The 22,115-nt window shown below is 43.6% G+C and overlaps 1 protein-coding gene across 3 annotated transcripts in view; it reads left to right on the forward strand.

Annotated features, from left to right (window-relative positions):
- znf385c (zinc finger protein 385C) overlaps positions 1-22,115 on the forward strand; it is a 168,528-nt gene that overhangs the window by 96,892 nt on the left and 49,521 nt on the right. The window contains exon 1 of one of the 3 annotated variants that reach the window (XM_028599928.1): positions 13,277-13,663. The exons of the other annotated variants lie outside the window; for them this stretch is intronic. Coding sequence (XP_028455729.1) covers positions 13,654-13,663 — 10 coding nt within the window. The 5' untranslated portion in view covers positions 13,277-13,653. Of the gene's footprint in view, positions 1-13,276; positions 13,664-22,115 lie in introns of those variants that run through there. 3 annotated transcript variants of the gene reach the window in all.

The raw sequence follows: 22,115 nt of genomic DNA on the forward strand, positions 1-22,115 counted from the left end.
TTGATAAAGGAAGATTAAGTGATTTACAGTAGGGCTTTATTTTCTCCAGAGTAATTTCTCCCAGCAGGCGGGGCAGAGTGAGGTTATGGGCTGGGTGGGGCTGTAACTTCCCGTTGGTGTGAAGGGCAGGGAGATACAGCATGCATATACAGGGTTTTTTCCTAGGCCCAAACCCTATAGCCTTTCACATTTACGGCCCCTTTCTTTTACAGATTTTCCAGGCCTGGAACATCAGGTGCGTCAGACGCTGTCATATTTCCAGGGAAGAGCAAAACCCAAGTGTTTCCACTGGGCCATCCGTGGCTCAGTGCATACCTCTCAGTGGATTTCTTTCCCCTCTCACCTTCAATATCCCCTCTCATCCCTTAAGATTGAACTGCATCTCAAATCATAGCTGTTTCTCCTCACTATGCCTCTTTTTCCGTCCTCTGTCTGATGGTCTGCTTCCATACTGCCACGTTGTGTAAATCTGATGGAGAATGCCAGAGAGCTTCATTTTTTATGTGTGCAACACAGTAACCACATAATGCCATAATGTCTCTCTGTGGCGGTTTGCAATATTGCACGGATGCTCCTCTAAAGTACAAAGCCTTGTTCAAAAAACACACATGCAAACCATGCCAATGAAATGCTCATCCTTTCATTACAATAATACAAATGCTAAACAAAGTGGTTTAGCTGTCATAGTTTAGTGTTTGAGATACCTGATATATTGTCTTCCTTACCTTCACTTTAGATACATGCTAAGTTGACCTTGCTGATTGTGAGGACGGTCACTAGCCACATGTATTATGTGAAAGACCTTGCTTTCAACTCTGAATAGCCTTATCTTTAGTGTACAAAGCAGCATTCTGCTACTGCAATGACTCTCCTTCCCTTTATCTGAGTCAACAAGCACGCTCACATCAACTGCCTTGTTGTATTATTTATTGGACCCAAAGACACAAGCTCTTCAAGGTGAATACCACCAAACTGTAAAATTATTTTTATGAGTGTTTCTACCTTGATTTTACTCATTTCCATATCCAAGTTAGAAGTGAAAGAAATGGTTAATGTTTTTCATTTGTAGCCATAAAGCAATAAAAGCTAGAACATTTGAAAGCATGTGTAGACATTTATGTAGTTTTTTTCTGTTCTTTTTATTACTTCATTGACCAGGGCACTCTCATCAGTATGTATGAACACGAGTAACCCTGCAAAAACAAGAAAGCAAGTGTCTTATGTGGTAATGTACAGCCCCAAGACACTCCACTGATAATAAATAAGAGATTGATTTTTCTCATGCAATGTTTGTCTGTTATAGTAGAGCACTAAAGCAGAAAATGATCATTTATTCAATGTCAGTCAACTTGGCTGTTGTCACTTTAATCTTTTCCGTATTTTCCAAATAACTCACACAGGAGCTCTACATCGACCTGACAATACACAGCAAATCAGTCGTCCATTTCTACCTTTAACAAATACTCATGAATGTATGCCAAGATAGTCTGAACCCTACAGTAACAAAAATGGCTAAAATGTAACACTATTCCCTTTCAGATTCTTTCTTATGTGCAGCAACACAGCTGAACTCACGCTGAAATAATTTAAAAAAAAATAATAATTTAATGTATAACCCCCTTTAATTACTTTTTGGAGTACCAAAGCAGCAATGTAGGAATAAAAGTACAATCCAGCATTATTCATTCATTGTCCAGCATTAGTCACTCAGTGGCCTTAGGAGAGGGAGAGTGAAAGATAGAAGAGTTACAGTTTACCACACTGAGTCACACATTGGAAATGAAAATAATAACAAAAATGAAAAAAAACAAGGGACATACTTAAGGTTGATTTATAGTTGTGCATTAAAGTGTTACAGTATGGCATGTAGCTACGCCAGGGCTGCAGCGGCTACAGAGATACCACATGAGGATGATAAGTCAGCATGGGCTGCTTGTTTTCTCCTACAAGTTTTTGACTTGTAGAGATTGTTGAAGTGACGACAACAGAGTTGCAAACCTCCTGCTCAACACGCTCTCTATCACAAGGAAATGAAATGGCATAAATGCAGCAACTGCACAGAATAATCTCAAATTCAAGTAATCACTCATATCAAAAGGTAAATTAAAGAATGTAAACAAAGTTACTGCTAGGGAATAATTAAATCATCCATCTGATCACGTATGATGCATTGGTCTCTTGTTGCAGTTATGATATCAACAAGTGGAAGAAGGCAATGAGCTATAACTCAAAAGCTGTGCCATATTTATCTACAGCAGGACTCTTGATGCTATTCTTGGGCAAAACATTTGCCATTGAAGGTGGACAAAGAAAAAGCAATTGGGTCATTAAAATCAAAATGGGTTATCCTTATGGGACCCTGAATGTTGTGATAAAATTTTGCCTGATTGAAATCTGTATATTTGATCTTAGTCTGGATCAACGGAAGTACATTTCCATGCCGGATGTCCCTCACCTTCCGCTCTCCGAGTGTTGCCGTTCTTAAACTCTGTTCGCAAGTTCCATCCATCCATCTTCGTCCGCTTATCCGGTGTCGGGTCGCGGGGGGAGCAGCTCCAGCAGGGGACCCCAAACTTCCCTTTCCCGAGCAACATTAACCAGCTCCGACTGGGGGATCCCGAGGCGTTCCCAGGCCAGGTTGGAGATATAATCCCTCCACCTAGTCCTGGGTCTTCCCCGAGGCCTCCTCCCAGCTGGACGTGCCTGGAACACCTCCCTAGGGAGGCGCCCAGGGGGCATCCTTACCAGATGCCCGAACCACCTCAACTGGCTCCTTTCGACGCAAAGAGCAGCGGCTCTCCCGAGCTCCTCACGGATGACTGAGCTTCTCACCCTATCTCTAAGGGAGACGCCAGCCACCCTCCTGAGGAAACCCATTTCGCCGCTTGTACCCTGGATCTCGTTCTTTCGGTCATGACCCAGCCTTCATGACCATAGGTGAGGGTAGGAACGAAAACTGACCGGTAGATCGAGAGCTTTGCCTTCTGGCTCAGCTCTCTTTTCACAACGGTGTGCGATAGATTGAATGCAATACCGCACCCGCTGCGCCGATTCTCCGACCAATCTCCCGCTCCATTGTCCCCTCACTCGCGAACAAAACCCCAAGGTACTTGAACTCCTTCACTTGGGGTAAGGACTCATTCCCTACCTGGAGAAGGCATTCCATCGGTTTCCTGCTGAGAACCATGGCCTCCGATTTAGAGGTGCTGATCCTCATCCCAACCGCTTCACACTCGGTTGCGAACCGATCCAGTGAGTGCTGAAGGTCGCAGGCCGATGATGCCATCAGGACCACATCATCTGCAAAGAGCAGCGATGAGATCCCCAGCCCACCAAACTGCAACCCCTCCCCACCCCGACTCGCCTCGATATCCTGTCCATAAATATTACAAACAGGATTGGTGACAAAGCGCAGCCCTGGCGGAGGCCAACCCTCACCTGAAACGAGTCCGACTTACTACCGAGAACCCGGACACAGCTCTCGCTTTGGTCATACAGAGATTGGATGGCCCTGAGTAGAGACCCCTCACCCCATACTCCCGCAGCACCTCCCACAGTATCTCCCGGGGACCCGGTCATACGCCTTCTCCAAATCCACAAAACACATGTAGACCGGTTGGGCATACTCCCAGGCTCCCTCCAGGATCCTTGCGAGAGTGAAGAGCTGGTCCGTTGTTCCACGACCAGGACGGAATCCGCATTGTTCCTCCTCAACCCGAGGTTCGACTATCGGCCGAACCCTCCTTTCCAGCACCTTGGAGTAGACTTTACCAGGAGGCTGAGAAGTGTGATACCCCTATAATTGGCACACACCCTCTGGTCCCCCTTTTTAAAAGGGAACCACCACCCCAGTCTGCCACTCCTTTGGCACCGTCCCCAGACTTCCACGCAATGTTGAAGAGGCGTGTCAACCAGGACAGCCCCTCCACACCCAGAGCCTTGAGCATTTCTGGACGGATCTCATCAATCCCGGGCTTTGCCACTGTGTAGTTGTTTGACTACATCAGTGACTTCCGCCTGGGAAATCGACGACAATCCCCGTTATCCTCCAGCTCTGCCTCTAACATAGAGGGCGTATTAGTCGGATTCAGGAGTTCCTCAAAGTGCTCCCTCCACCGCCCTATTACCTCCTCAGTGGAGGTCAACAGTGTCCCATCCTTACTGTACACAGCTTGGATGGTTCCCCGCTTCCCCTCCTGAGGTGGCGAACAGTTTTCCAGAAACACTTTGGTGCCGACCGAAAGTCCTTCTCCATGTCTTCTCCAAACTTCTCCCACACCCGCTGCTTTGCCTCTTTCACGGCAGAGGCTGCAGCCCTTCGGGCCCTTCGGTACCCTGCAACTGCCTCCGGAGTCCTCCGAGATAACATATCCCGGAAGGACTCCTTCTTCAGTCGGACGGCTTCCCTGACCACTGGTGTCCACCACGGTGTTCGTGGGTTACCGCCCCTTGAGGCACCTAAGATCCTAAGACCACAGCTCCTCGCCGCAGCTTCAGCAATGGAAACTTTGAACATTGTCCACTCGGGTTCAATGCCCCCAGCCTCCACAGGGATGCACGAAAAGCTCCGCCGGAGGTGTGAGTTGAAAGTCTGTCGGACAGGGCCTCCTCCAGACGTTCCCAATTTACCCGCACTACACGTTTGGGCTTACCAGGTCTGTCCAGAGTCTTCCCCACCCCCTGACCCAACTCACCACCAGATGGTGATCGGTTGACAGCTCTGCCCCTCTCTTCACCCGAGTGTCCAAAACATACGGCCTCAGATCAGATGAAACGATTATGAAATCGATCATTGACCTTGACCTAGGGTGCTCTGGTACCAGGTACACTTATGAGCATCCCTATGTTCGAACATGGTGTTCAAGTATAGACAATCCATGACTAGCACAGAAGTCCAACAACAAACAACCACTCTGGTTTAGATCAGGGAGGCCGTTCCTCCCAATCACGCCTCCAGGTGTCTCCATCATTGCCCACGTGTGCGTTGAAGTCCCCCAGCAGAACAATGGAGTCCCCCACTGGAGCCCCATGCAGGACTCCAGTCAAGGTCTCCAAGAAGGCCGAATACTCCGAACTCCTGTTTGGTGCATATGCACAAACAACAGTCAGAGTTTTCCCCACAACCCGCAGGCGTGGGAGGCGACCCTCTCGTCCACCGGGTAAACTCCAACACAGCGGCGCCAGCCGGGGCTTGTGAGTATCCCCACACCCGCCCGGCGCCTCACACCCTGGGCAACTCCGGAGAAGAAAAGAGTCCAACCCCTATCCAGGAGTATGGTTCCAGAACCGAGACTGTGCGTAGAGGTAAGCCCCACCAGATCTAACCGGTAGCGCTCCACCTCCCGCACCAGTTCCGGCTCCTTCCCCACAGAGAGGTGACGCCCACGCCCCCAGAGCCAGCGTCTGCCGCCCGGGTCTGGTCCGTCGAGGCCCCTGACCTTCACTGCCACCCATGTGGCATCGCACCCGACCCCAACGGGGTGTATAACTGAAAATTTGCCATTTTCAGTTATACACTGAAAATGGCAAATTTTGAAGAAAAGTTGGATCGGGCAACAAGGCAGGCCTGCTTAGTTCTTTCTGTGAATGATTGATTGTAAAGATTTACAATTCTTTTTTTCACAGCATTTATTATCTAACTGGGACGTTTTGGGACCAGCTGGTGGGGATTGCTATGTACCGTCGCTGCATCCGGAGATTAGCACTGTGGAGATAGGTCCGGCAATGTGAGACTAATTTGACTTAATGTTTAAATGTGTGGAAAGCTGACATACTTCCCGAGGGATTCCAAAAGGTCAGGAGTCACTTGACCCATAATGATTCATCATCTGGGGAAAATGCAGCAGATTTCATAGAAATCCTTTTACTTTTTTTCAAGATACATTGTCATGGGCCAAAGTGTTGGTCATTGAGACCCCAGGGCATTGGTAAGGGTCAAAGTATGGGACAATGAATATCCATAACAGATTTCATGGCAAACTGTCTTAGTTTAAAAAAAGAAACCTCACTGTGTTGGACACGGTGAATAACAGCCTCTAAAAGAACCTCTGCCTTGGAATACTCATAATGTGTTACAGTTATGCAAAACCATAACCTTCCAAGGAAGACAACAGCAGTGAGTTGTTATTCTGCAAGCCTTTCACAGATGGCAAAGCACAGGAGGAGGTCACGTTCAGCATAAAACCAAATACGTGCAGACATTTTCACGTTACAATATTTAATTGTGTGCATGAGCTTTCACACGAATCTTCCATTCAGCCAAAGCGTCCGGTTATTCTTGGCAGCAGTTACGTCAGTATGACTGCAGACGCTCTTGTGTTTTCTATTCCACTTGAAGCACGAAGCAGACATTAGGATTCCCACCTGCCTTTCGTTCCCCTCAGCCAGCAGTTTCCCCTCTCCACCTGATCTGTTTTGCTCTCCCTCACATCCTCCTCATCCCGATCTCCTCCTTCATCTTCCGTCATCCTGTGAATCCAACCAAGGCAACGATACACAGTGATGATTTATTTATGTTAGGGAAACCGTCTTCCCCCTATCCTTACAACTCTCTCTCCCTCTCTCTCACACACACACACACACACACACACACACATACACACACACTTTCACTCTGTCTCTTCTTGTGTTTGTCTGTCTGTGAAACAATATGTGACATTGATGCTAAATGGGGCGTCCTCTCCCGTGTTCTGATGAGATGAGGAATGTGCAGGTGGCAGAGCTTACAAGGACAACACACTCTCTCGCACACACACACACACACACACACACACACGCTCCTCTGCAGTGTCATGCTGAGATGACAGCTCTGGGGTTAACTTGCATAATCGAGGTATTTGACACTATCTGCTCCATTTTTTAAAGAAGCACAATGTGTCAAGTGACACTAGGTCATAACATCATCTGCAATAACCGTAACAGTCAGATGTTAGTGGTTTTAAGTGCATTAGTTCAAGAATTTCAAATTTTATCAGCTCAACATATCCGCTGTAGTCAGGGTTATTTTTGGAACAGTTTACTGCACAGGGAATGTTGGCTGCATCCAGTCTCGCCAGCCATCGCCCACAACAATCACGTCTTATGTTAACAGGGGAAGCCTGGTGAATCAAAACCTTATGTTATCTGTATATACCAAATCTTACTCATAAGCAAAATGGACAGGTCTGGCCATCTATCATGTATAGTTATTACTTACCATAGTATGGCCTCATTAAGCCTCATTAATTATTTATTGCTGCTTTATAGATCAAGTATAAGCCATTTGTAAGAATAATATTTGAGTTACCAGGTTGTTAAAAATGTTCTCCAGCATATCTTGCTTGTCTTTTTATCCAGCTCTTTAATTCATCAGTCACATCACCACTTGAGTTCTGTAAAAGAGCTGCAGAGCATCGAAACCAAAATACATTTATTTACTTATTACTGCAAAATTTAGAACTTTAGAACAGATGTGAGTGAATTATTAGAGTAAGCTATCTAAAAAGACAAAGGAGAAAAATCTACACCTGAGTTGTAAATGTTGCAGTCATAACTTGTTAATAAATGTTTTTTGGTCCGATGCTGTTCAGCTCTTTTACAGATGGTAGGTAGTGGTGAATTAACTAATGAAAGAGGACACTAGCCAAATGGATTTTTCACAACCAGGCAAACCAAATGTTGTTCTTACAATTGGGTTGATTCGTATTTATGAAATATTGATAAATTATTTATTAAACTGTTTAGAGAGACTTTCTCTGGATTCTAATTGACCTAAAGCTATATAGGATAACCTACTGTACATTTCTTTTTGGCAAACAAAAGAAAAGTATATTTGATGAAAGATATATAACATGGAATATTTGATTATTAGGTGTAATAACAAGGCTTTAGGCTCACCTCTTTATTTTATTGCCAACAAATGTGTTCTGTTTGTAGCAAAGGGAAGACTTACCTATATATATATATATATATATATATATATATATATATATATATATATATATAAAAAAACATTTTATATTATTCTTTATTTATACAGGACAGCTGAAGACACGAAAGGGGAGAGAGAGGGGGACTGACCTGCAGCAAAGGGCTACAAGTCGTAGTCGAACCTTCGGCCGCTGCGTCCTAGAGTAAATCTCTATATCAGTGGTTCCCAACCTTTTTTCCTTGGCGCCCCCCCTACTCATGTCTAAGAAAAGCTGAGCCCCCGAAACCGAAGTTGAGGTAACTCTCGAGATAGAGCCTTACTTTCTTTTTTGATACAGAGCAGTAATCAGCACTGTTATGTTTCTCCGCCATGTTTCATTCATAAAATAGTGATGCCGTGGCGGCAGGAAAAATGAGGATACAACAGAATATATAGTTTTCGTACAGACTTTTGTATACATTATATATTCTAGTGTATTATCATAATTTATTTAACAATTTTTTTTACCTCAACCTCAAACCAGATAAAGACTCGCGCCCCCCCTGTGTTCTTTGCCGCCCCCCCTGGGGGTGCCCGGACCCCAGGTTGGGAACCACTGCTCTATATATACCATTTTTTTTATTTTAAATATATTTTTTTCTGGGCGCCTGGCTAGCTCACCTGGTAGAGCAGAACAAAATATATTTAAAGGAAAAAAAATGGTTAATTTTGCAACAATCAAACAATGAGGATGTAAAGCCAATCTTAACAATACACAAGGGTGAAGCAAACTCTTACTTTTATTTTATTTTTTGTATCTCTTTTTAAATAATGCTTGTTGCTAGAGTCTTTCGGGGACAAAAGAATAATATTCTCATGTGCAAGTTGACCAAGAAGCTAATCATCTAAAACACACGCTGTTGCCTTCAGGTGCATTTACATGACTGGGCATCTTACACTGTCACCCATCAGCAACTGTCTTTTTTGTCCACCCATCTTCAAATTACTTTAGCTGCAGTCAACCCTCCCAGTCCTCCTCCAACCCCCTGTCAGTCTTTCTGTTACTTAGTTAGTGTCTCTGTCAGTCAGTCAGGTAGACAGCCAAGCCGTTATGCTCCGAGGGCATTCCCTTCAAATGCTTTTCAATTAATTTGTTTGTCAGAGAAAGAGGGTGTGAATAGTGCGGGGAGACTGAGAGATTTTGGTCTAGTGAAAGATAGTGAAGTGGAAAAAAATATGCCAATGAAGTAAACAAATTGCTGGAGCGACTGAGAGAGAGGGAGATAGAGAGGTGTCAATTTAGAGAGTGAGAGCTTAGTGTCAGATTTTCAAAAAGAAGAGAGTGTGATAAAGAGAAGGAAAAATGTCCAGAGTTTACTTTAGACGAAGATGTTATGTAACAGAGGGAGAAAAAGCAAGAGCTTATGGTTTAGAGAAAAAAGGGGAGACTGAAAGCTGTTACTTAAGAGAGGAGGGACTGACAGAGCAAGAAAGGAAAATTGTTAGTTTAGAGAGAGAGAGAGGAAGAGGGGGAGTCAGAGAGAAAGATAGATGGCTCTTTGCCTTGTGTGTTGCTGCCAGTCATTACCTAGTCAGGCCTCAGCGGCAGGTTGGCAGCGCCAGCTCTAATTGAGGAGGCCGGTGGCTTGGAACAGCAGAGAAAGAGGCTGGGCTAGCTTTCCTCTTTGCTTGTTCATAAATTAGCCTGTCACTCATTACATCCCAGCTTGTGGTTGGGATCAGAAAACCCCATTTCCAAACACATTTGCATTTGTCAGAAGTTCCTATAAAGCAGAAGCTCATAAAGCCTGGCTGTGTGCATATTGAATATTTTGTTGTATTTATGGTGAACACCACGAACGTACACTGTGAACTGTCCTGCTATTTATTTTTTTATTCCCACAATCTCGTACGCATCAGCTCATCAAAAACAGCTGTGTCCATCTTTTCACACTCTTGATTTCCCATATTGGAAAACAAAAAGGTAGACATTAGGAGGCTGTCACGCCTTGACAGGTATTGATCAGGCTGCTCCTGAGAGACTGCCAGATGAACTTTACATCAGCACCAGAGAGAGGATTTCTGGGGGTTTGTTGCCATCTGTTAATGACTGATGCAAGTTGGAAAGAGGGAGGGGAGGTGGGTGTTGTAGAAATGCCCAGATGCCACCGCTAAAAAGATGTTGCATGGTATTAAACAGCAGCTATCTCCATATTTCACGCTTCCACTTCCTTCCTCCCCTCAAGTCTTGCTGTCCTGCAGCACCCCCCCCTGCCACTCTCCCATTCATCTATACCCCCACCCGACCCACAGCACCATCCACCCCGAACCAACCCGGCCCACTGTGGTGACAGCGCCGGCATGCAACAGTGAACGTGCACACTGCATGATGATTACAAGCCGCTCACCTCATCTTGTAGTTTCCACCTTACCTTCCCATTCCCAAATCACACATAAGATGTAAACAGAAATCACATTTATCGAAAATGTTTCACTTCAGTTCTCGTATTGAAATCCAGCATTGAATCATGCTAGTATTTGCAGACATTCAAAGGGCTTTAGCTGAGCAGAAAAGTACAGGGTTGTGGAAAGACAACACAATTTCGTAAGACTTGAGTGTGAAAGTTGACCTTCTCTTCTCTCCAGGGTCCGTCACTCATCACCATAGATACTCGGCTCTCTGCAACTCAGTAAAGACCATTAGTATTAACAGAGTTGTGTGTTCGCCATCTCCCCCCTAACTCATGAAGAGAAACCATCATTTTGGAGATTATTTGTGCTGACCTAACGTGCATTACAGTACTTTCACCATGGCAACTTGAAATAAGCAAGTAGTACGCAGTTTTATTTATTATCCTAAGGAGCAAGCTCGGGATATGCACTTTATGTTGTAGGCATGGGCGGTATACGATTCTGACGGTATGATAACCTTCAGCAAAAATGTCATGGTATTGCAGTTACAGCTTTAAAATGTATTAAATAAAAAAATAAAAATAAAAACACAATGTATTTTATTTTTTAACACACTACACACTGGCAGGGAGACGGACTACTAAACTGCAGTTTCTCTCCTTAAAGAAGAAACAGCTCATACCTTAGGAACAGTATGACAGAAAATGTTAGTGGTTTTGAAACCTTCAAACCATGGTATACCTTGAAAACGGTAACCGGCCCATGCCTAGTATGTTGCATTATGTTTTTTGCATGTTGGCAAATCAGTCGATTTAGTATGAAGTCTTAAAAGATTATCTGCAGTGTGGTGAGCTAATTTTGTGATTCACGTGTTTTTCCAATAACTTGCTTAGTTCTTTTAATAAGTATATAATTTCAAAACTCAGTACCATAATAATGCCTGGATTATGTTCCCTGGCACCATTTTTCTAGTATAGGAAGTGCTACATTTATATACCGCATGTAAGTCATAGGGATCAGGGTGGGCATGCAAAGTACAGGACTCTGACACCAGAGACATCCACTTGTGGCTTTTAGTTTAGGCAGCAAAAGCACTTTGGTTATGGCTACAGAAAGATTGTGGAAACCCAGCTGCATTATGTATTACGCAAAACATATTTGGTGTTGCAAATTAGTAGTATAAAAATGTTATTTCTTCGAGACAGGGTTGTAAAATGAACAATGTCGGAAAGGTAACATGGACCACTGAAAAAATGTATTCCTACTCTAGTGAAGTGGCTGTCTTTTAACATATAGAACAAATGGGTGAGAACAAATCATCTTGGATGAGGCTGACTGATGTAAAGCTTGGAACCATTCCTGTGTTTCTAATTAGCCCCGGCTTTGGCGTGCCAGCCAGCAGGCTGATGGTTGGCATGAGGCAGCAGGACAGCCCAGCTGCCCCCGTGTCCTCCACTCTGCCCCAGGGGAGAGTTTCTGGGTCCACTGCTGCCTCTGTGAAAGGTGATAAACAGAAACCTGAATTAGGAGGGGAAAGGTAGCTCACACCCCACATAACACTCTGTCAGAGGCAATATTTCATATTTAAGGGGAACTCTCCATCAGCAATCTGATCTCTACCAACCCTCACTGCTCCACGCTCCACTTTTACACTTGCAGTGTAACCCTGTGGAAAAGTACTCTAACTACACCACAACAAATTGATAAACAGCATCATGAGTAGGTTATTGATATGCAAGTATAAAATTAGACAATTTAATAGCACAATAGCAACAGCAGATGAACCTTTACTATGACTGGTTGCACAGTGGTTAGGAACAATAAAGGCCTTTTCCCACATGATGACATGAACACAGAAGCACCAGCAGGCATTTCTGCCAAACTAGCAAGTGCAAGAGAGGGGGAAAAGAGCAACAAGAGATAAAGGCAGAGAAAGACAGTGTAAGATTAGATGAATACAGTTTGAAGAAAGGAAAGAGAGGAGGAGTAAGGGGGAGAAAAGGGTAAAGAAGGAGAGGGGGAGGAAGAGTAAGGGGGAGAAAAGGGGAAGTGAACGAGAGAGGCAGAGAGGGAGCAATTTAATACTGTAATTAAGTTCCTGATAGCACCCTGGGAGATGTGCTTTGGCGTAGCTCCAGGACAGCTTAGCATTGCACCAAGGCTCTTCAGCCTACTATCTATGCTTCCACACACACACACACACACACACACACACACACACACACACACACACACACACACACACACACACACACACACACACACACACACACACACGCACACCATTCGACAAACAGATATTTAATTCGAGCAGGCTCTCTGTGCTCTCGAGCCATATCCAAATCCCCGAATATGTGTCAGCTTCACCAAATTATGCATCGACAAGAAGAGACACAAATGAGGAGCAGACTGGCAAGAGAGATGCCTGTGAGAAACCATCACTCGCAGCCACTCTCCTGTCGCTCATACTCACACTGCTGTGCACACAAGGTAGCTGCCTTGACAAGTGCACACAAATCATCCTTATGAGAGCATGAATGGAAACCTGTTTCAGAAAATATTCTTTTCTTTCATTTCATGTTTACAGTGCTCCTATCGTGCTTCTGCTACCTGAAGCCTTTCACAGCTTCCCGCTGCACCTGGTGTTTTTCTTTTCTGCTATCTTTTTTGGCTGCATGGCAGGGCATACATATGACTCAACCATCAGTTACGGTGCTGACCTGTAAGATGATAAGTTTGACAAGAGGGTTAATGCGGTGCCAAGTTGTACAGGTATGAAGACTGTGGAAAAAATAGCAGCTAATTTCCCCTTCTGTGAATTCATGTCAAGTTAAAAAAAAAAAAAAAAAAAAAAACGTGCTCACTGAGAGGAGGAGAGAGAAAGAGGTAGGACTACACAGTGGAAGAGATGACAAGGAAAGAGGACTCAGAGAGAGAGAGAGAGAGAGAGAGAGAGAGAGAGAGAAGGAACAGGCAATTACAGTCAGCCTCTCCAACAGCCCCATTCCTCGCCTCCTTCAGGCCAAGCGGAAAGCAGCACGAGCAATAGGATTTAACTGAGGATAACGCGCATCGATAGGAGCTGAGATTTCTCGGGGATTGGTCACCAAAAGAGGAGGAAAAAAGGATACAGTATCGCAAAGAAATAGATGTTACAGTGACAAGAGAGGGGAACAACTCTGTCGGAACCGATAGATTCTGAGGCTCTTTACAACTACCGGACGCCTCCCGTTCCCACCTGTGCGTCGTGCTTATCCTCTCTCTCTGGGGCTAAAAGTGCGTAAAATTGTATCTGTTTTTACGCACGGTGACACATCGAGCTGGAGAGACGCGGATACGGTCCTGGACGCACGATGCTGATCGGTAAGTGTTAAACACCTTTAATACTCCACTATTTACCGGCGGTGATGTGGCTGTGTTAACTTTAGTAATCCGTATGATGCATTTATGAAGCATATCAGAAAAACCACGGCTTAGGTCCATGGATGTTATAGAAATGTTGCAGCGGTACTATTAGAAGTCTTAAACTATTAGTCTTTAACTATCTCATTCTGTCATCCAAAACACATAAAGTATCTGACATTCAAACAGTATTGAGAGGAACAGGCGGACTGAAAGTCGTTGCAGGAATAGCCTATTAAAAATACTGATGAAGTATAAATTCTGGCGCACACGCGTTCAAAGAGAGTTTTATGATTGCATATCGTGTGGAATTTATCAATAGCCTCGGTCATGTAGTTGTTTACACGCCACATGGTCACTGCAGAATTTGAACTGTATCGATCAAGTTATATGTAGCTCAAATAAGATACTGAAATCCAAATATGTGCGTCCTGACTGGTGCGGAGTTACGGACACCTCAGCCTCCTTATTCCTCTTCATTCCTCAGTAGCTGGAAGTTTATTATTATATTAGAAAAATAAAGCTTATTGCTTTGGTAAAATAATATTGATAATGTGAAATATGTCTCTTCTGAAAAGTCATAAAGTCCGAAAGTATCCCCGAGTGTTTAAAAAAAATAAAAGTCTACAGAAATCTGACCTGCATGTCACCGTCACCGGGTATCTAAATGGAAATGAACGGTTACCTCGATCAGCAAATAATCAGCAAAAACATTTTTTCTAAAATTTGATTGTGCTGGAATTATTGGCTATTTGTAAAGCAGAATTGATTTGACCGTGTGAAACAGGGTTATGGGAGGTTATGCGCATGGATCACTGAATAGCGCGCTCTCTAAATGATTTTTTTTTATTTGGAATATTGTTTGCATCTTTTCTTGATATTATAGTCAGACATGCTTCTAAAATAATCAATAAACATTTATTTTCAAATTTGAGAGGCTTCAGACAATTAGTTCATTCGTTTTTATTAATACAATCGGTTACCATGCCTTGCCTTATTAAAGTAAGAGGTTTTTTAAGGATGGAAAAAATAATCTTGATTATATTTGATAATTTTGAGCAAAAGAAGACCCACTAAATCCAGAGTAGAAAACTTCTTTACTTCATTTGAATAATGAACTTCATCTCATCTCTGATTATATCTGAGAATAAAGGTGTTTTTCTTTTGTGTGGGCTGAGCTGAGGGATGGACCTGCACCGCTGTGCTTAACCTGAAACACTGATTTATAGCCATGGCTCAATCCTCTCTTTTCTCCTGCCAAAATTCAACTATACTTACATATCTTTTTTTTCTGGGTGAACTGAGCTTTGAGTCCTTCCTTGCATTTCAGAGACGAAGAAATAGAAGACGGTGGAAGAAGTAAAAAGGATGAGATTATAACAAAGATCTAAAGGGAATATGCTGATTGTCTTGTTTACTGACTTGGATGTTTAATGGTTATATACTCAAAACGCATAAAGGTACACCAGGCCTGAGGATGTGATGGATCTTCCTAAGGGAGGTTGTGGGGTGCTTTGAGATCTCGGTGCTCTTAAAATGGCTTCGGCGCATGGGCCAATGACTCATGCAAATGGATGCCACATTAGCATTTCTCCAGATATTTACTTCTCCCAAACGCCACCTCCTATTCCCTCCGCCAGTGAGGATGGATGCACATGGGGCACCAAAGCCTTCAGCATTGAGGTGTTTGACTGAAATGTTGTCTTTGTTCCTCTCATGTCAGTGATCTGTCCCTCTCGCCCTTTCAGTCAGCTGGTGAAAGTGCAGCTCTACTGTCAAGTGAAGCCCTAACTACTCAGGTCTTTGTCTTGTGCTGATTTCAGCTCTGCCATTATGTCATCTTAAAAGCCACTTGGTGGGTCACAGGGGAGCTCTGTGGCTGCATCGGCTTCTTCTGAGTACCAGATAACAGCCGTTACTTGACGACCGCCATGATTATTCACCGTGTTGCTGCCTTCTGAGAGGCAGGGCTCTGTTCCTATTCTCTATTGCAGGTGAGGAGGAAAAAGAGCTGGTGGTGTGGGCTCAACCTTGTCTCACTTCATCCACCCATCCATGACCCCCTGCCGTTGCCCCATGCAGGCAGGAGACAGGTTGTGGGGCTGTGGGAGGGCTGATTACAGGCCTGTCCCTCTGGGAGTGGGTGCCATTCTTCCTCTTCCACTCCTTTTTTTATCTGCAGGATCTGAGGTGGGGGGTGGGAATGCATGGGAAGCAGGGGTAATCTGCGCTAAACAGGGTCCCAAGCTTGAACAGGGCTAATTACATGGGGTTAGGGTTACATTCCGAGACCATTGAGTGGGGGCTGGCCACTCCCTGAAAGCAGCTCTGTGAGAGATTAATGAAAATAAGTAGAATCCCATTAAATAGCAGTGTTGTTTCTTGGTAGTAGACAGGCATAATGATAGCATATGTACAGTACAGTATGTACAGTATTATATATAGCCCAACAGGTAGTCATGGACCATGAGATGTCTGTGTCCACTTGACCTTGGTTCCAGCTTTAATGTGTAGAGGCTGGAGGGGTTCCCAAGCAGTAGGGAGCAAGAGCCGGCTGATTGAAGTGGTTGTGCAGGTGGAGGGGGTGTAAAGGAGGGGGTTAATTTAAAGGCAGCACTGTTGGACAGAAGGTTTTGGTCCACTTCCCACCAACTCCACATCTGCACCATCAGCCTCTCAGATGAACAAGCTCTTTCTCGAGTGTGTGATTTGCTTTGGTCTTTTTGGTTAACGTAGCTGTGGGCTTCTGTCTGGACTGACACTGTGTGTGTGTGTGTGTGTGTGTGTGTGTGTGTGTGTGTGTGTGTGTGTGTGTGTGTGTGTGTGTACACATGCATGCAAAAGCAAAGTGTGAGAGGGAATGAGACATTATGATGGATGGATCTCCTGTGCCTGCTGTCTCTTTGTTCATCCCTCGTGGGCCAGTGGGAGATGAAGGTGGCAGTTCTACAGCTCCTGCTCAACCCATTCTCTCACACACACACACACACACACACACACACACACACACACACACACACACACACACACACTCACACACACAGCAGAGACAAATAACCTAGTGCTCTATTAGCTCAACTAACACCTCAACTTGAATGACAAATATGTAGTCAAACTGACTTTTTTATTTTTCATTACCTCAGGTCCTATTACTCTGCATCATCTCAGTAGAAACTCCTGTGAGAATGAGAGGAATGTCTCATACTACCACTAACTGTATAATATATTATTTCGTATTTATTGTTTCTCATCTTACTGCATTTTTTATATTGTCCCACTGGTGTGAAGTTCCATACCACTTTTATGCAGTAGTCAATGTATTTCTGTGGCTCTTTTTCATTTCAATGTGCCAGTCAGCCATTGCTTCCAGCAAACAGGAACATTGGGGTGTATTATCACTCCAAAACTCAATTTTTTTTGTCTTGCTTTTGTCACTATTCTTGATCTTGTTTTATCTTTTCCTGTAGAGATCAGTCCATGAAGGGAAGAGAGTTTAAAGGAGGATTCCATTTATGGAAGCTCACAATGTTGTATATCATCATCCACCTCTGATCTTCAGTGCTTTCCAGGAGTCGTTTTGTAATGAAGTGCTGGTACTTGAGCATGAGTCACACCTTCTACTCATAAAACAACGTGTCTTATGGCAGCACATACATTTTTTTAGGCTTTTGTGGGAAAATAACAATGTCTGACTCTTCTCTGACTGATTTCTTTCTGTATGTTTGCATTTTGTTAAAGGGGAACTCATTTTTACACACCTGCACATGAGAAAAAAACCTGTATAAAGCCTTTTGCGGCTCCAGAGGGAGCTGCACAAGAATTGGATGCATTTCGTGCAAGTTTAAAAAGGAAAAAACATCTGGGGGAGTGGAGTTAGAAAAAGGTTAGCTTTCCAGACCTCTGTAGTCCGCTCCTCACGCCAGGTTTTCATTCAACCTTTATTAAACCAGGGGTAAAGACTCACTGAGATTAAAAATCTATCTAGTCTATCTATCGATCTAGTGATCGAGAGTCCTGGCCAAGACAGGCAGCAGCACAAATACCACGGTTTCAGACATAAAACAAAATATACACAAAGAATATAAGAAAGATTTATAATATATATATATAAAAAAAACATAATTCTACATTCAAAATATCTACAGCCAGATGTGCCTGCATCCAAGTCATTTATAATTTTGACAAGCATGGAATAAAAGAGACAATATATATGATTTTGCTGCATCAATTTTGTCCACAATGTTACAAAAGTGCAATGCTAAGTCGGTGGAGTTCTCTTTTGAATATGGAACAAAGACCTTGATGTGATTCCAAAACAGGAATTTACATCAACAGACATTTTACTTTTGAGGGTTTTTTGCCTGCTTTTGTGTCTCTTTCCTGCTCTTTGATAAACTCATTTGCACACACATTTGTGCATTAACACATTTTGTGTGTAAATGTGTTTGAGTGTTTAAGGGTGTACTTTTGTGCGTGAATTGTATTCAGAAGGGCTTGGAGAGCAGGGTAAGTGGGTGGACTGCTGCAGTGACAATAATTAGACCTGTCTACATGACCTGCAGGCGCCTTTCAGAAAGGTCAGAGTTCAGCAAAGAGCAGAGGTCACAAGTTAATGAAGCCACTGAAACATTACCTTTTTCCATACCAGTTTTCCCTGACCCCCCATAGATATTCATGAGATCCTTTTCTTTGTTTTCATACACACCCTTGTATGCCCTCTGTAGTTGAGGCTATTAATATGTAAGTGTGTGATTTGTATTGTGACAGAAAGGACATGTGTCTGCTTTTGCACATACAGCATTTATATGCACAGTTCGTATGTGACCCTTTTTACAGCCTCTGGGTCCCCCTGTGGGGAAAATGCCCGTGTGTGAGTGACAGTTCAAGTCATTTCACTGAAGTGACAGCGTGGGTTTGATTGGGCCGCCTGGTGAAGTGATGGCTTCTAGATGCTGAGAGCTGCAGGCATATGTGAGGCCCAGCGGGAGCTACGACAACATGAGAAATGGTCCCGCGCTGCACTCAACACCAAAGCCTTACCACTTAGCCTCTCATTCCCTGGGCCAAAGATGGAGACCTTGAAGGGAAGCAGCAGCCCATCATCATCGCCCCGGAGCTGTATATGTGTGTATGTGTTTGTGTATTTATCGTTTGTCTTTAGCAGGTAAGTCAGTTCTCAACTGAAGTGGGCGACTTCTCCTCCACTCCATTCTCCAACCTTGATTTAAATGAGCGAGAGAAGAGTTAAAGGCCGTTAAGTGTGACAGACTGAAGTATGAGAAGGAGCGCATAAAGAAAAAAGAGAGCAGGCAAAGAGAGAGAGAGAGCTTTGAACTGAGACAGAAATAGAGTATTGAAACATAAAGGCAATATAACTTAAAGGATATCTCTGTCTTATTCTCTCCTGTGGTTCTCAGTTCTCGCTTTGTCTCAAGTGTATTTGTAAGTCATTAGACCAGCCTCTCTATATAACCACCCCAGCTCTCCAAACAGGAGGAGGATCAGCAGCTGAGAGAGTAACAAAGGCCATTGATTTTACAGTCAACTCCAGCCATCAGAACCTGGTGGCCTGACCACCAACCTGCAATACTCCAGGGTCCAATGCGCATAATAAGAGCGCAGCTAGTGTGTAAATGGTGGTAAGTGTAAACATAAGACTCGGTGATCCAGCTCTAATGGCTGTCTTTGCTGCAACTCTTTGTTAGCTGTCGGGATGCTGACCTCCGCCTGTACATGCCATCTCAGGAGCGTTAAACAGCCAACCACTCGCCGGATTAATTACAGTTGCTGGAAATGAATGTCCGATCCATGAAAAAGCTGTAATCTAAACGTAAAGAGCTGCCGTACCACCAGAAAACAGCAAAATTAAAAGTTCTTATTTCTCATATCTCTTAAATTGATTAACAGCTATTTTAAAAAACAAAACAGAATAACACTAAACAAGTTATTTATGTTTTCTGTAAAATGTTTGTTTACATTAGTTGTAAACAGCAGTAAAAAAGTCAGTTGAGAAAATTCTCCTTGCTCTTAAATAATATATGTGAATAGACTTCTCATTTATGTGGTCAAAATTGTATGGGTTTTACGAAATTGCAATACATAAATTATAATTTTTTTACAAAAAGTAGATCTCAGCTCTGAATTGCTCTGCCTAAACAACAAATGAATATACATAAATCAATTGATGAAATGCAGTCACCACAACATATGGTTTGCATTTTCTGTGTACACACATACACACACACATACATAAAACACAGTCTCCAATTTAAATAGTAAATATTTTCTGTACAAAAACACATACACACACACAGGGAGATGTACAAATTGGCAGAGCTCGTGCACAGAAGAAAACACTTATGATACAGAAAAATCAAATGAAAACTCACAGACACAAATAGCAGGCATTTTAGTTCACACAGACACACATTTAAATGTAATCAGTGGTATAAAATAGTTGTGTAATGACACTGCAGTGAGTACACACAAACAGAATATGAATATGTATAAATGAGTTGATAAAATGCAGTTTTTAGTACATTAATATACAGTGGGTGTTTTTGGGCGCACAAACATAATCATATATGAAACGCATCGACTATGTACAAGCTTTGTACATAAATACACCTCAAGTCACCTGCTGTTAAGTTCAGCTGTCTCACTTCTTTATATTGATGTTTTGCACTCCAATGGTGATTGTGTGTTGGCTTACATCTCCTAAAGAAATTGGCATTCTCACTACTTTTCGTCAGTACTGAGCCGTTGTGGAGAGAGCCTGACTGGGAATGATCAGCTCTAATGATTTTATGAGAGTCTGCATGATTAATGTTGGCACAGCAGTGTGTTTGTGAACAAACCTCTCTCTCTCTCCCTGCTCTTCATCCCCTCCCACGCCACCATTCCTGCTCCATCTCAGAGGGAATATCCAGTCTCAGTGTGTGCTGATTTTTGTGGCGCTAGCTGCTGTTTGCCACATTAGTGTGTGACAATGGGTCTCTTTGAAGTGGGTTATTCTAGCGCGGCTCACAGCCCAGCGCAGCGGAGAAGATGTGCCAGCTCGCTGTGCAGACAGGGCCAGCTACGAGCACAGGCATAGACAGAAGGTATACAGAAGAATACCAGGGTCAACACAATAGCTTTCACACCCACATCCTCTGAAAATACGCTTTATGTAAGCACTTCCATGGCAGACAAAAGCCAAGCACTTCTCCTCTGTAGGCACGCATCTGCCTCAAAACACAACACAGCACCCAATAAGAGCCTGCACCATATTCCCATCACTTCATCAACAATTTACCCATCCATCATCCACCCATCCATCCATCCATCCATCCACCCATCCTCTGTGTTTTTTTCCCATCCTCCTCTGTTCCTTCTCTAGGCCCAGTCCAATCTGAAAGCTTAGTTGAGCGCCGTCTCTCTCGGCTTATCTCCAAAAGCTGCCTCTTTCATATGAGTAAATGCCTTCGTTCCCAGCTCCTCTATGAAGAAGCTGATAAGGGATGTCTTTTATCCACAGCAGATAGCCCCCCCCCCTCCCCCCGCCCAGTGTGGGTGCTTGTGTGTATTTAAATGCCTGCAGAGCATATGCAAACTGATGTGAGAGGAAATGTATTTGTAAGTCTAGTGTGAATATTTTTTATATATTTGTGAGAGTTTTTTTTATGCATGAGAATAGCTGATGATTCTATGGTGTGCTTCAAGCTATCTTCTCCTGCTGCTTATCATTCAAATGTGACATTTCTATGATTACACATAATCACACACGACTTCTGCAACCTTGCAGGTGTCTCTAATAGGACGTGATTAAGTGGGACGAGCTAATCATCGCGGTGCCTCACTCACGTGCGTGTACATGCATGTATGTGTTCAAGAAGAGGCTGTCTAACGAATTGATTGAGGCTGCAGAATGGATTTGTTGCCAGGCATGGAGAGATAAGTTTTGTCTGTGTTTGTAAGCTGTTGCTAAATGCAGCTTCTGTCTTATGCAACAAATATATTGATTGGCCATTGATGACGTAAATGTCACAGTGTCATTGAAGACGTTCAGAATGAAACTCCAGGCAGAGGTCTGCTCTCCACCATCTCAATTTTTCTTCTAATACCCATTTTCTGTCTCTTTGACTAACTGTCTTTGTGCGTCTGTGTGTCTCTGATTACAGTCCCAGTGGACACATCCTGCTGTGTCTTGGACATTGTGTTATGGGAGCACGGAGTGGTTTAGCAGATGGTGGTAATCGTGTTACACTGCTTTTCTCAGATATGGGTGAAAATCTCTCTTCTTGTAGTAGTTTCGGGCCAAAGGAGCTGCCCCTGCTCTTTTTTTAGCCTCAGTGGAAGACACAGCTTGTCTTCTCATATCTGCATTTTCCAACATTGCCCTGCCCGTTTGGAGGTCCTGCCCTACCCTCAA

The sequence above is a fragment of the Perca flavescens genome, chromosome 15 (genome assembly GCF_004354835.1).
Source record: "Perca flavescens isolate YP-PL-M2 chromosome 15, PFLA_1.0, whole genome shotgun sequence".
In the NCBI taxonomy this organism is placed as follows: Eukaryota; Metazoa; Chordata; class Actinopteri; order Perciformes; family Percidae; genus Perca; species Perca flavescens.